Here is a 16,241-nt window from a genome sequence, read left to right on the forward strand (position 1 = left end):
ACAATTTATATAATATAAATATTACAAATATCTATTTTTGCATTTAATTAACCACATTCCCAACCATATGGCTTTAAGGCAAGCAAGTCAAGTCAAGCAAGATGTCCTAAGGTTCAACTATGGGAATGAAATCCTATCCTAAGATTTAATTTCTTCATCATTACATTGATTTAATACTATTATTATTATTATTATAATTATTATTATTTTTAAACTATTACAATTATTATTATTATAAATATTATTATTATTATTATTATATTATTATTATTATTATTATTATTATTATTATTATTATTCAATACAAATTAAATACTTTAATTAAATAATAATAATTAATCTAAAACATAACCAATAAAAATTTCAAAACTAATCATTATACTATATAGAACATAAAAATCAATATTACATGCACAAATAAATAAAATTAATTAACTAATTTAACATATATAATTAGAAGGTGAATAAATCTACACATTTAAAGAATTAACCTAACACAAAATTAATTCAAAATTAATTTAAATAAACTCTTTAAAATTACGGGATATTACACAAGGCTTTTGAGAAGTTGTTATAGTTGCAAAAATTATTTTAATCATTGAAAACAAAATGACCAAAGTCCTTTTGGTATAAAATAAACATAAATTTACAATAATACCCTTATATAATTATTTAACCGTATTTGAATAGGACTTCTCTTTCTTTCGAAGGCCCTTTTATTGTTTGTTGTTGACTTTTGCAATAACATTTAAGAGTGCCAAATAAATTGTGTAGCTACCATGCTCCGAATACATGAAAAAATTATAGCCTTGCTGGGTGGGAGTATTGCTCTCTTATCTTTCTTTCCTATAGCTATGGGCTAAAAATGAGCCTCCTTGTTATTTTGTCATTAAATAAAAAACCACATAAAAATATTTGTACCAATAAAATTGCATAATAATTATATTAACAAATAAATAATGTAAATTAATTTAAAGAAGATAACAAATTTCTAATGACAAATGTGAATTTGCCAAATTGTATAAATAATTTAACTACTAATTCCAAAATAAACAATAATTGACTAAAAGAAAAATTAAACAAAGATTCAAACCACTATTTAATGGCATAAAAAATACTTTGGAATGATTTATCTACTAATCTGCCATATTGAATTAGCAATCCCATCACATATAATGCTCATTTCTCCATGAATTTGCAAGTCCACCGTAGTATGCCTGTCAAGATCGTCTTTGTCACTAACATAACCTTCATAGTTGTAGTAAATTCGGCATCAGCTATTGCTTCTTGTCATTGACTATGACATATTTATTAGATTATGAACTTTATTCACATTAAAAATTGAAATGCAGACCACTTCATGTGAATACAATAAACTCTGTAGGATTTCAAAATCTTCACAGTGATGTTGAAATTCTTAATCACATGTTGAGGTGAAAGAAACAACCGAATTTATATATTTAAGCACATGCAAATTTACTATTAATTTGTTTATAGGGGGGAAAAAAAGCATCATTCACAAGCAACAACAATTAAATAAGAAAAAAAGAAAATAACTATTGAACAAAAGTGTGAATAATTAATGTTGATGCGAAAATCCTCGCGACCTGGAACGACGGCGTTTGCCTGCAAAACAACGGGACGTCACATCGAATTGCACTAGTGGGGTGCCGGCCGAGAACCTTCCAACGATCAAGTTAGTACTTGTAATCATATAGCAGAAGAATTAAATCTGTATTGAATGTTTGAGGTTTTTTTTTTTTTTTTTTCCCATACCTAATTTAATGGCTCGATACCCTATTTATGACTGCCGATTGGAATCAAGATCGTTCCGCACATGTCGATAGTTGAGATCTCACTTATCATTAGTAATGGGATCTATTGAGGTGATGAAGTTGGTTGCGATATTGGGGTTTACCTTATCCTCTTCGTCACTTGAATAACAATATCTTTATATCCTCAAGTTGGAGAGGAATGGCGGCAGGTCAACCCTAGGGTTATTTTTTCCCCATCAATTGAGATAATAATACAAACCTGGAGTCATAAAAGAATTTGAGAATGATGATGCACTCTAAGCAACTTGCCGTTTTAGGAGTATAATTTATGCTCATAGAATAACTTAATTGTAGGAGTCTCACATCTCACCAATTATTAGATTAAGAACAATCACAACACCACAGATAAGTTCCCACTCATTTTTCAATCACTTTTTAATCATTATCTAAACCCTTATACAAGAATAATAAAGTTTTACCCTATTTTCAATTTGGAATTAACAGCAATGCTAACCCTTAATTAATTATTATCATTATTCAGAACACCCCAATCATTCGTATCTCTCTACATAACAAACAAATATATCCTTAATCAATAGTTATCGGTCAGTTGTTCCTTAATCAATTCTTATTCTATCAGTTGTTCGTTCAATATCTTATTCTTCATGGTCTGTCGGTGTTCTTCCTATCCCAAAAACGCATAGAGAAAACAAATGTTGCAATTCAGTAGGTTAATATCGTACTGTAATATCTTATCATATATATAAGGATAATTTTGAAAATCAAAATTTATTACTTAAAGTGTTGTTTAGCTTCCCGAGAACGCGTTTTTGAAAGCTTATTTTTTCGGCTTCACTCTAATGGGCTTTAAATAACTTTGGCATTTAGGGAAAGCCCGTTTCAAAATACTCGCCAAACATGCTAATTTTTTGGGATTGCCTTTTTAAACATGAAAGCCCGTTTTGGAGCCCCCAAAAGCCCAGCCAAACATAACCTTAATCTAATGGAAGTCCAAAGATAAAAATCCTTATGAAGATTAAGAAAAAAATTACGTCGTTATGGTTATTGTAAAATAATAAAGTAACTCCAAGGCTTCATTTATTTAGACGTAAAATATTTTTTAGAAAATATTTTTTTATTTTCTGCTGTTTCGTTGTCATAAAATATTTACGAAGAAAAGAAATATTAAAATTTAACAAAAATAACTTAGCCATCAATTTTCGGCAAGTTATTTTACATATCCCGCCCAAAAGACTCGACCTCAATCTCAACGTAAATCTTTACCAAATACCGATAAAGTAAAAATAAAAGATTATTTTACCTGAAAAAATATTTTTCAAAAATAATATTTTACGTCGAAACAAACAGAGCCTAAATAACAATTATTTTTAAATTTGAATACTAAAACAATTTGATATTGCACCCCAATATATACTTTTGCAATCTACTTGAGAAGGAAATCTCACTATTATCAAGTAGAGTGTAATTGTTTTTCTTTTTTCAATAAAATTTTGTAGCGTACAACAATGTAAGTGTAAATATCAATTTTCTGTCACTAATTTGTAATTTTTTCAAAGACTAGAAAAGATTTTCAAATTTTTGAGGGGCAGCTTTATAATTTTTGGAAAACTATATATATTAAAGGAAAATAAATAAAGATCAGTGGGGTATAACTTACTACTTAGAGTGACTTTGTACAAAAAAAAAAAAATACCAAAAACAAGTTAAGTGGAGTACAATTGTAGAGAAAGGGATTATGAATATTTCCTCCCTAGTTGGAACTAGATTAAATTTATAATTTATTTTTTGAATTTATTTAATATATCTAACAATATTATTACAAATTTCTTGTAATCCATTAATGGATCAAGAATTTAGGATTGATCACATTCTCATTTATTTCACTTGATTTTGTATCTAGGGCTCCGTTTATTTAGACGTAAAATATTTTTAAAAAAATATTTTTTTATTTTCTAGTATTTGGTTGTCGTAAAATATTTACAAAGAAAAAAAATATTAAAATTTAACAAAAATAATATATCCATAAATTTTCAGCAAGTTATTTTACATGTTCCGCTTGACGGATTCGACCTCAACCTCGACGTAGACCTTTGCCAAATACCGACAAAGTAAAAATAAAAAAATATTTTACCTGAAAAATAAAAATATTTTTCAAAAAAAATATTTTACGTAGAAACAAACGGAGATGTATTTCTTTTTATGAAAAGTTTTGAAGTAATTTTATTTTTATATAAAAAATGAGTTTTATGCTAAAATAAATGAACAATACTTAGGATGTATGACACATGTAAGTCAATAAAAGATAAAAGGAGAATAATATCATTCAACTGTGAAATGAGCCCATCTAATTTTCCATTGACAATCAAATATAAGGTGCCATAACAAAAGTGTACTGCTTATGTGGTCAGGATGATGTTGGTCTTCACCTTAGTATTGCCCAAAATAGTCAACATTTGAGATCTGCTCACATTTGATTTCACTTCCTAAAAGTATAATAGTTTTATCTCATTTAATTTATTTATTTTTTTATTATATTTGGAGCAACACCAGGGTTGGGATTCTAGTTTTATAAGGACATAAAATTAACAGATTCATCAAGGGGTGGTGGCGCAGTTGGCTAGCGCGTAGGTCTCATAGCTTCTGAGTTATCCTGAGGTCGAGAGTTCGAGCCTCTCTCACCCCATTTACTTTTTGGTTTGTCTTTTCAATATAGGACAAAAATGGCAATTTGTCTTTTGGTGTCCACAACAAACCAGAAACAAAGCATTCAAATGCAACAGATATATATATAACCATCACATTTTGAAATTAAAACCCTCTTGAGATAATCTCTCAAATAGTAGACTAAGATGTTGATTAAAAATATCAATGTTTCTTATAATTACACCTTCAAAACTTGCAATACTAAGTAGGTGACTGGGAATAGGGAAGAGTCAAAATCTTCTCCTTTATTCTTTTCTTGTGGTTCAGATTGCCTCTTAGTGGATCACCTCTCTCTCTCTCTCTCTCTCTAGATGATGGGGATTTGGGAAGAGTCAAAAAAAATTTGGTGGTTGAGGCTGCATTCTTATATTCAACTTCACCCGTGATAAAGGCCGGACCAGAATTATCAGGCCTCTTAGTGGATGACTATTTCTCTTTGTCCCCATCATTCAACTTAGAGACTCTAAAATAATTTTCTATTTTTTTTGGGTAATGATACCTAAGTTTATTTCTTAGGCTTTGTTAGGCCAAAAGAATTTTTATCTATTCATAAATTCAACTATAAATCTCATCCTCTAACATTAAAAGATAAAAAACTTATATGTCAGATAAATCGGCTTGGGAATCATTTTTCATTTATTTTACCCAATCAAGAATATGAAAATTTAAACTGTTTTTGGCTTTCCGTATGCAGATAAATCAGCATAGGAATCACTTCCCATTTGTTTTACTCTCACCAAAGAAAAGGAAAAGTCAAACTATTTTTTTTTTTTCCCACGTAGATCAACTTCAACAAGAAAGTTAGTTACTGAATGACAAGTAATTAAAACGCTGACAAATTTACTTGGGCTGTGATTGGTCCGGACTATAGCAATAATTTCTCCACGGGGAGGCAATGGAATCCAAAACCCTTTTGAGATATCTAACACTAAATTAGCTTCTGATTATGCATTTGTTAGTGTTTCTAATGACAACACTAAGTCCTGTCCGTTACAATAGATAATTGGAAACTGTCAAAATCTCACACTTTTTCTTCTCCCTTTTCTATCACTGGTTTTTCAGTGAAGTTCTTTTCTTATTAGGACAATCTCACTAGTCAATAACTCATTTGGGCTCATAAATGAAAGCTAATAAAGCAATCACACACAAACACAATATAATGTGGTTCCGACGAAACCAAAACTGGCCTGCATCCACATATATGAAGAGATTCCACTGTGATGTAGAAGAAGCTTATGAATGCAATTCCTATCATTAGGATTCACTGAAATGCCAGAAATTCTGCTCTCCAATTTTTGAGGAGGTAAAATGGAAGCATTGAGAGAACAATTCAAAGAAACATAAGAAAACAGTTAAATTCAAAGTCTTTTTTAGATTTCAAAATTCAGAGAGACATCTAAGTATATTAATTGCCAATTAAACAACATTTAATCAGCAACAATGATCAAGCACTACATCCTCTTGTTTACAACTACAAAATCTTTGCTCCCCTCCCCAATACACCCTCTCTTGTTCAACTTTGCTGGTTTTCGAGTTGAATTCAACTGTGTGAGAACTTCCCAAAACCATTTCGACTCTTAGCAGAGGTGACATAATTTAGTGGCAGGGTTGGTGAAGTTGATGAAGATGACATGCATTTGATTTTCCATCATTACTGTTTGTTGAAGGACAAGGATTCTCTTCTGGCATTTTTGAAGGATCTGAATCACTTTTAGGCATGAACGTCTCATTATAATGCAACTTCCATAGTTCATCGCCAGCTCTCGGACTCACTGATCCTCCTCCAGAGAATTCTGGCAGGTTCCTAGTGTCAATCAAGAAGTCTTCCAGTGTCGCTAGAGACTTGAGCTGCCTCCCAAGAGACGCTATTGTTTTCTGGCACTCTGCAAGCTTCCCAGCTGCTACAGCTAGGTCCTCCTGCAAGAGACAAATTTTTTATTCTTCTAACTACTTTAATTGCATTATTATTTACAAAGATGGGAGGCAAATTCAATATGACATGCGGGAAAATTAAACATCTAATCATGCAAGAAATTGAAGTTAGAGAACTGACTTGGTTTATTTTTAGTTCACCATTTGAAGTTGCAGTTTGGTGAAGCTCAATTTCCTGGGTTTTTTTCATTAGTTCATCCTCCAATTTTTTATACTTGACTTCCAATTCCGCTGAAAAAGCCTGCTCCTTTTCAACCTCTGCGTTCAGGGAATCAACCTTCGCAGACATGGTACGTGACTCCACTTCCATACCAATGACTTGAAACTCGAGTAAATCCTTTGATTCATTCACCACATCTAGCTCCCTTTGCAGCTCCTCCAACCTCATTTTAGCCTGTGTCAGCTGAACCTGTGATGCCTCGAGAGAACTTTGGCTCGCAGTTAAAGCAATCTCCAGTTCAGTTCTCTCTGCTTCTGTCCTCTGTAACTTCTCTTCCAATTCTGTCATCCTGCAAATCATGGCATCCAGATCAGCTCTCAATGGGCTTTCTCCATTGGCAGATTGATTGCCAATAGTTTCTGATTCAAGACAATGGCCGTTACTCTTGGCTTCAGGCAATGCAGCAAGTCGCTCCATTTCCAAAAAATCATCCATCATATCAATTTCAAGAGAACAGGCTGTGAGATTTTTATTTATGGCCTTCTTTTTCTTGAATTGATCGAGCTCAGCAATTAGGGCTGATGCCCATGATTCTGAGCAGCTTGTCTCACACTCATTTGGTTCCAATCTACTCATTTTCCGACTATCAATCTCTACTGCATTTAGCTGTTCCCCGCTGTCCGATTGACTATCTGTGACTGATTCAACGTATGTCGAGGAAACAGAAACAGATTTTTGATCTTGCAACGTGGATGACTTGCGAGCCAGCACTTGCAGCCTCCGATGCTCAGCCTCAAGCTTGGCCACCTTCTTTATGCTCTCTAAATGCTGCTTGCTAGCTGTTTCTGCCGCCTGGGTGCTCAAGTCCCTCTCAATGGTCCTAATTTCCAACTCTTCAGATTGAGAAAGGAGTTCAAGCTTGAGGGCGGAGTTCTGTTTTTCTAAAAACTTTAATTTGAGGTGAAGATTAGGATCAACAAAAGCTGGAGAGTCAACTTTGGCAGACTCTGCTTGAGTTTGGAGCAAAAGAAGCTTGTTTTCAAGCTCTAATTTGGTGGAATCCCATTCACTGGTTTTCTCCACTATAGCTTCACGAATCCTTTGCTCTTGCACTTCTTTGGCTAGTCTTAGCTGCCTGACACATTCCTTAAGAGCTCCATCAAGATTGCTCACTCGATCTTGCAGCTCCAAGTTCTTCTGTACTGCCTCCTCAAGTTGTTGATTTAGAATCACCGTTTCATTTTCAGCCCTTTCCCAGCCTAACATTTAATATATAAATAAATAGTAAATTAGAATATGATTCAAGAAAGGAAGAACAAAGTAACGGATACAATGTCCTTTTGAGACAGCAGTACGTGACACATTTTTCTACTTCCTTACTAGTCCTGTCCATTTCAAGTGATTCAATGCAGTTCTTGTTAGAAAAATATGCCCTCAAAAGTTGATATATTTTTGTTCCATTAGTTTATTTAATTATGAATTTTATTGTTACATTGTCTACATACATGTGTGAATTATATGGGTGTTATAGTAATTATGCCCTAAGGTCTTGTCGTAGGAAAAACTTAATTATGATTAGAGAATTATAAAGATTGGACAAAGTTTTCCAGTTCCTCTACTACCTTATTATTTGTTCTTGTCATAAGTGAAGAGATGGGCACTTCACTTGGAGACTACACATATCATGCTGATACACTTACGTTATGGTGTCTTTACTATTCAAATATTAGATTTCTATGTGGATATATGGTTACATATAAGGAGGTATATATATCGAACCAATCAGTGATACTCAATTGGGAGATACAAATGGGCATGATTGGGTTACCTGATTATCATTTAAGGTGTACAGATTTTCAACATGGAATTCACACTAGTTCTAAATGAACAAGAAAATTATGGCAACAATTCTTCAATGGATTGAGCTTATTAAATCCAGCTGGTATGATTTGATGAAATGTTCACCAATCGTACTTGATGATTTATATATTAGTTGAACATAAAAATCATCTATATGTTTCTTGATATATTAAAAGTTCCCAATTCCCATTTAGAATTAAAAATAAGTCTTGATGGGTGAAAATGAAATATATTTATTATCTCAATGACTTGTATAGATAAGTGAGGACCTATTGGCAAAGAAGTACTAGACCATTCTTGACCACCAGTTAGAGAGTGTGTTCCCTATAAGATCTCACGTGTAAGCTCTCTCTATTACAGAATTTCTTGCAATATATATAGAAAAATCAGATTGTCTTGAGTGAACGAAGAAGAGGAGGGCCACTATCATCCTTTTCTCATCTGAGATAATTCTTAAAACTGTTCTATTGACAAATTGTCAGATATGTGAGATACAATCATCGAAATGAATTATATCATGAATTTTACAATATAGATTTACAATTCTTCCTGTCAATAATCACAGTGTACTCAAGACATAGTTACCCCATTCACATTGGTAAAAAGTTTAAACCAATGCCAAACTGTGTGTGTTGTAATTGGTATGATGATGATTCTAAGACAGGCGATTGAGATGGGAGGAAGAATGCAGATCATTTGCACATACAAGTACAAGATTAATACCTGAAACAGCTTCTTCAGCAACTCTAGCATGCTGCTTGACCAAGTCTTCTTTCGCACTAACATTCACAAGAGCAGCTGATAACTTCTCTCTTAGACTCCTGATGTTATCATTAATTTCTTCGCTTGTGACTGTCGCTTTCGATGTGACTTCTGGTGATTGAGTGTTATGACTTGGAGATGCCTTCAGTGCCTTCTGCATCATTAAAAAGAAACGAAAGAAGGATGAATAAGAACCTAACTCACATAGACCAAAAAGATTTTGGAGCCAAATAAAAGAAAGTTGCCGGGGGAATCCATTTAACATGCCCCCTACGAAGTTCATGGCAGATGAAAGAACTTTTGAAACTAATTCCACAAAGACTCGAACATTAGAAACACAATTGTTCCCAGGACAACCCATGGTGGAGGTTAAGATTCCACCATCAATTAGTTTCCCATTCTTTAGGAGGTTAATGTTTTGCTAAATCTAAGAGAAGACTTTCTTTGTCTTTTTTGTATTGACTAGCAAAACATCAACTTAAAAAATTTCTCTACAAAGTTAGCATAAAACAAACTATAGTGTCATGATGCTCTGTTAGAATGCAGTTTTTAGTCACATTTTTTTGACATGCACAATATGTGGTATTTGAAGTGATGTTTAGAGTGTGGTGTTGCAGAGCGAAGTCTTGTGCGTCATGCACTTCTGAAACCCCTCAGAGATAAAGGTCATTTCATTTATTGAAGAATTAAACTTAATCTTTAATTCTTTACAAATATTTTAATAGTGAAAAATATAGATTTTCTGTGATATTTTGATAATAAGAGCACTACCCCCACAAAATGAAAATAAATTATAAACCTAAATGCCCATACAGAATCACATCCAAACCTGAGAGTATTACTGGAGCACAATCACCATTGCAGCCTTAAAATGGAAGAATAACGCATTAAATACTCAATTATGGGAACCCAATACTATTTCCAGGGATCGGGGGAATTAAAATAATTTAAGCAAAGGTAGAATAAAAAGCTCAACACAGCATAATTTATCATAAGTATAAATAAAAATGGAATCTAATTACATGTATAATAGTAAATTATAAAAATATATATGTGAATATTGGGAGGCTCATTACTTCAATTGATTAGAATCCACACTCTCACATGTACTGCTTGGCACACAGCATTTTTTAGCAGATATAATACTAAACGTGAAAGTATCTTTCTTTGGCCATGTAGCTGCAGCACACGGACTCAATATCCTCCACAGCCACATTCTCCCATAACGGATGGCCCTCATCCATGTTTAAGTCAATATACAACAGACAGATTTTGAACCTGTTTTCAACTCAAAAATATTTTGAAGCACCACTTAGGAGGGCAGCAGTGACCTTGGAGTTCTTCTGGTTTTCTCCATTACTGTCTCTCTTCTAAGGCTGCCTCAGCATTCATCCAAACCTAATCTTCTGGGGTTTTCATCATCCTACATCTCCATCACTGTAACAGGACCCAACACCACAATTACCTAATGAAAGCTTAGCATTTCTTTAGCCCTTCTCGTAGTTTCAAATGTAATTTTTAGAAACCTAGATTATGGTAGGCCAGGGAAGGTTCATGCCTTCAAAACTGCACCATTTGAACATTCCCAATAGTTAGGAGCAAAAACCAACCAAATACTTGTAATACTGTAAATCAATCAAAATACTGCTTGAGTTGGTAATGTCCAAGAGTCTTAGTTGAACATAACACACTTAATCATTGGGTTATGACACAGATCCAGTATAATAATCAACTCAAACCTTCTTTTTTTCTTTTTTCTTTTTTCTTTTTTCTTTCTTGGAGTTGTTTCTGAAGATCAGGGCTAGAATTAGACAAGAGTATAATTAAGTATATCGAGTAATGTTATCTTTGCTATATCTACCAAAAGCAGCATTTGGGAGTGAATTTGTCTTCAGAAATAGTATGTAATGCTTAGAAGTCTATAGCTGTGAGGTAATGTGACTGTTGTTGTTAGCAGCAAGCAATACTGTGATGCAGGTGACAAATATGAAAAGCAAACGCAAAACAGCAGCCACTCCGGGGATTTTGTTACAAAGTGTTACAGGGTTTACACAGACCCAAAAAAAAAAAAAAAAAAGAAAAAAGGTGTTGTAAGGCTGGATTACTTTTCAATCCAAGAGATACGAAAAAACTTTTGAGACTTTAAATGTGTTCAGCGATGACTTAAACAGGTTACCAGATTATTCTCAATTCCATGGCTACCACACGTCTCAACTTAACTGGTGTTACAGATTTTGTATAAACTTCGTGGAAGCATGGAAGAGCTGGTTAAGGTTGCCAGAGTTGCAAAGTGGATATGTTATCCAATTTCTTGTTTCCTTAAGTTGAAAAATAATACCTCTTTCACACCCAAAAATATATAGTAGTATATTAAAAATATATATATAGATGCAGCATGTAAATACATAATTTCATTCAAGAAAATTGAAATGTAAAAGTTGAACATTTTGAAGTTCATTACTCATTCTTGGTAACACTTATGCGAGGTACTGGTCTCAAAGTGGCTACACATTTATCAACCCGATGTTCTACCATTACATCAAGCAATGGGACCCTATTGTGGGTTTTTCCTCTTTATATCCTTTATCGTGGGCTAGCCTAGTCATCCAGGACATTTCTTACAAGATGCAAGTTGCTCTCAATTGACAATAACATTGCTGTTTGACGACTAATGGAATACACACAGGGACTTCAAACATGGGAAATGGAGGCCTGGCCTAGCACCCTGATACTTACATGACAATTGGATGATCACTTGCATGTCTAGCATTTAGACAATCCTTTACTATCTTTGATGATCTTATCAATAAGACAGTAGCTTAATGAAAGGATTGCTCTTCGATCATATAAATTTATAAAAACCCAAAATTTAGCTTAAGCATTGAATCATCGATAAACTTCAGTAAAAGAAAGTTGTAGAATATGAGAAAGAATAAATCGGTAAACAGTCCCAACAAAGGAATGTGAAGGAAAAAAAAAAGAAAAGAAAAAAAGATTAGGATGATTAGAAGATATAGAATTTGAAACTTCTGATTTAATTCAATTTCTCATAGCAGTGGACGAAATTTCACTGAACAGTAAATAAATAGATAGATAGGTAGATATTGGAAGTCTTCAAATCTACTTTCTGATCCCCACCCCTCACGAGGTCCTATAACACTATTAACAAGGCTATTTACAATTCTTCTGTAACTACTGTATTTTTATATAACTACTAGCAACCCTTCTAGAAAAATGTCTAACCAAAAATAAGTGATTTTTCAGTACCAGCAACACGGCTAGAGGAGATGCTATTACATGCAAGGCAACCCTATGTTAGATAGACTCTTCAAATATACGTGAAGTACCCGTGTCGAACACATGATATTCAAACGTGGGTATGAGAGATGTGTTAGACATATTTGGTTGGACATGCATATCTAATAATTCAACTTTTTTCTCTTGAAAATAGATTAAAAATAATAGATAATATTAATATTTAGCAGTGACCATGTGTCCTATTTTTTTTTTTTTTTTTGAGATTTGACACATCCAACGCTTAGACACATACCCAAGTCCACAATCTTCGAGTCAAGGTCCGTATCTTCTTTTCTATAACATACATAGATGCAACCTACAGATGAACATGAAGAAAATGATTCATATGTGCCAATGGAAACGCCAGAAATTGCTGGTTGTGAGGTAATGAGTTACTACTCCGGAGTTCAAATATAACCAGGTTGGAGTTCTCCAATTAGGGAATTCCATATCCTTTAGCAGCCAGTCACTGATTGATTAATTAAGCTTGTAAACACTTTATAAACCGAATTACAGTATAACAGCTAAAACTTTCTTTTTCTTCCCTCTCCTTTTGGCAGTTGAAATATCCAAGTTTCATAATTATCCAGAACCCTCATATCCACTGGCATAGCTTTCTCGCATCCAGGTCAAGATATGAAATTAGTTTGCCAGGTTGAAAAGCAGAAAGGAAGACCACAAAAGGTCACAATCAAGAGATTGTATTGTCTACGAGACATGCTTGAAAGGGGCAATTGGAAGCCCCAAAACATCATCTTCTAATTATTTATTTTTTAACAAGACTATCCATTTTAGATAACAAAATGAAGGAGATTTATAGCTTCAACATAAGCATGTAACGACCTTATCTAACCTCATATGTGATTTAGCTCTCTCTTTTAAGACTACATTATTTTGGTTTACATGTATAGGAATGATAGCATTTGCAGTATTCAACAGAAGCTACATATTATTAAGGATGCTTTTCAAACCTTCAAATTCAACTTGTTTTAGAACTTTGAACATGGCAAATAGTAGCAAACACTGCACATTAAACAGAAAGATATGCATAATATAGACAAAAGTTCAGAAGACTTCTAAGCACCTGAGAGGACAAACAGTTAATGAACAGGGTGAAATAAGTGCATTTTTGCAGAAATTTTCTAGAAGAATCATTCTCAGATAAAGGGATGCTCGGAACGCATTTAAGACTTTTAGTTGCCAATGTGTTTGTTGTGACACCCCACCACCAGCTTTGCACATGTCAAGAACCTTAAATGCCGAAATGGATAATCGAATATATAATGTTGGGGAAAGGGTTATTCACAAACCTGATCATCAGAGTATCCTTCAGAATGCGAAGATATTGATTCTGAGCTTTCGGTTTCACCAGGGCTCTTCTCAGAAGACCTTCTCTTCCACAACCATTTCCTTTTTTCCATCTCAATGGCTAAAAATTAACTTCCCCTACAACATCACAGTGTGTGTATCTGCACATACATATATTCATTCACATCATTCTTCCAGAAGTCACCAAAATATCAATTATAAAGCCAATCTCAACTTGCACAAAAGTTCAAACAAGAAAGCACAATACACACACTAAATCAGGTTTTGTTCTGCAAATCAACACTTTTAAGCCCTAAAAAGAAAAGGAAAAAATGCACACTCTACTCAGCAATCTTAGCCACTGAACAACAAAGATGACTTGGCCTGTCATTTTCCCAGCTTTGCTTCAAATCCACCCCAATAACCATCCAATCCCAACAGCAACTCTATAAACTTTTAAACTCAATATTTAAAAAAAAAAAAAAAAAAAAAAAAAAAAAAAAACAACAACAACAACAACAAATAATCAGAATTTGAAAAAAGAAAGTTAAAAATCAGTAGAAAATGAAGAAATTGCAAACGTCAATGAAACAAACCATACCATAAATAACATCAAAAGGCCCCATTGAGCTTTGGTCAGCAGAGACCCATTACTTGAACCAATAAATGGAACTACCCGTCTGATGAAAATGAATCAATCCTTCCACAACCATACCAATATATCATATATAATAAATCAATAGATCATAGCTTAGAAAGAAAACATAAATATTCATGATTACCCAATACAAAACATCCAAAATATGATCTACAAATCAAACCTAAACACGAAAATATATATATATTAAAAAAAAATCATAACTTTGCTGAATGTTCAGTATATTGAAGAGGGAGAGGGGTATTATGTTTTAAAAGAAAAATAAGGATATCAAACAGTTGGAAACAAACCCAAATTAATGTACCTTTGACTTCAGACCAAAAACTAATTAAGAGATCAGATGGGGACCAGTAATAAATGTGAAAACAATAGATGAGTTGGGTTCAGATTAAAGATTGGAGAACACAGCAGAGAAAAGACTCTGCAAAGATCTGTGGAATGTCAGTGAAACTTCAGATATGAACCCAGATAATGAGGTTTTCTTTGTCCTTTTCTTTCAATTCTCATTTCCTTTTTCAAATATAAAAATGAAAGAGCATGTGAACTTGAATGTGAAGTTTCGAAAAGGGTGAGACTGTTTTTGAAGACCACATTTCTGCCTTTTATTTTTATTTTTATTTTTTAAATAAGTTGATCTTGTTCCCGCCCATGAACCATCAGATATTAGTATAATACTGTGGGTATATTTACAAAATATATAATACTACCATTAATTTTTGTAATTTGAAGGTGTGAATGATGACAAGTACATTGATTGTGGTCATTAAGCACAATCATCTAGGCTTTATTCTCACTAAGGATCCAAAATCCTGGGTTTGAAAAAGTGGGTATTGTTTAAAAAAGGGAATCTTATGATAAGTTCAGAATCTTTTATCATAATCATTCATGCTTGGAAAAGTTATCTTCATTATTGAAAGTTAGATAGGATGGCTCTCAATTATATTGTCCCATATTCATTTTAATTATACCAAACTAATATTTACTTGACAAAAAAGCAAAATATTCCCTTTAATTATAACAACTCTGTATTTTTTTCCTTGAACTACGAATTGAAAAGTTAGTATCACAACTATGAGGATATTTTTGTCACGAGATATTTACAAAAATACCCATTATATTTAACATTAAAAAAAAAAAAAAAGGGTAAAGAAAGTATAATACCTTTAATACCCCTCATGTAATATACACATGAATATATATATATATATATAAATACAGAATTATATATATATATAGTGAACCAAACAGCCACCATTCACCAACAATTCCGGTGAACCAAACAGCCACCAACGAGCCCACAACCAGACCTACCTTCACAATCCAATCGCTCACGTGATGGCCCAAGACGATCATCGGATCGTCTCAGAAGAAGTAGAGAATCAACCACAGGGCGAAGACCAAAGTGAAGCTGACCAGTGCGATAGTATATTCGATGAGGGATACGGCGGCGCAGGTGGAGATCAAGATTCCTTAGTTCACACCGAACCAGTTTTGTTAGAACCCAATTCCGACGCCGAAAAGGGAGTCCGGACGGTCGAATACCCGGATGCGATGAATTCCGGCTAGGGGCAGCGGAGGCCAAAAAGAAACTTCCTCATCTCTGGCCATCCATTTGCTCCGTGTCTCTCTCGACTACACTGACAACTTCTCCTTGGCAAAATCAAGGCTCTTACTTTCGATTCAAGAAACCATGTACCGTTTTGCAGGAAAACCTTGCTTCCAATCACTCGCTTTTATTGATTTTTCAGGATTGCTAGTAGCAGAG

The 16,241-nt window shown here is 33.5% G+C and overlaps 1 protein-coding gene and 1 non-coding gene across 2 annotated transcripts; one reads left to right on the top strand and one right to left on the bottom strand.

Annotated features, from left to right (window-relative positions):
- Nucleotides 1-4,394: 4,394 nt before the first annotated feature.
- Nucleotides 4,395-4,479, top strand: TRNAM-CAU (transfer RNA methionine (anticodon CAU)). The gene is given in 2 exon segments: nt 4,395-4,432; nt 4,444-4,479. It is a non-coding gene; the product is annotated as a tRNA-Met (tRNA).
- Nucleotides 4,480-5,813: 1,334 nt separating this feature from the next.
- Nucleotides 5,814-13,937, bottom strand: LOC132273717 (filament-like plant protein). Its single transcript, XM_059774762.1, is given in 5 exon segments — nt 5,814-6,126; nt 6,129-6,416; nt 6,553-7,850; nt 9,175-9,367; nt 13,821-13,937. Coding segments are annotated over 5 exon segments (1,977 nt in total). The 5' UTR covers nt 13,932-13,937; the 3' UTR covers nt 5,814-6,039.
- Nucleotides 13,938-16,241: the final 2,304 nt, after the last annotated feature.

The sequence above is a fragment of the Cornus florida genome, unplaced genomic scaffold (assembly GCF_030987335.1).
Source record: "Cornus florida cultivar Cherokee Brave unplaced genomic scaffold, ASM3098733v1 CherokeeBrave_3.0.0_Hap2_Chr09, whole genome shotgun sequence".
Taxonomy (NCBI): domain Eukaryota; kingdom Viridiplantae; phylum Streptophyta; class Magnoliopsida; order Cornales; family Cornaceae; genus Cornus; species Cornus florida.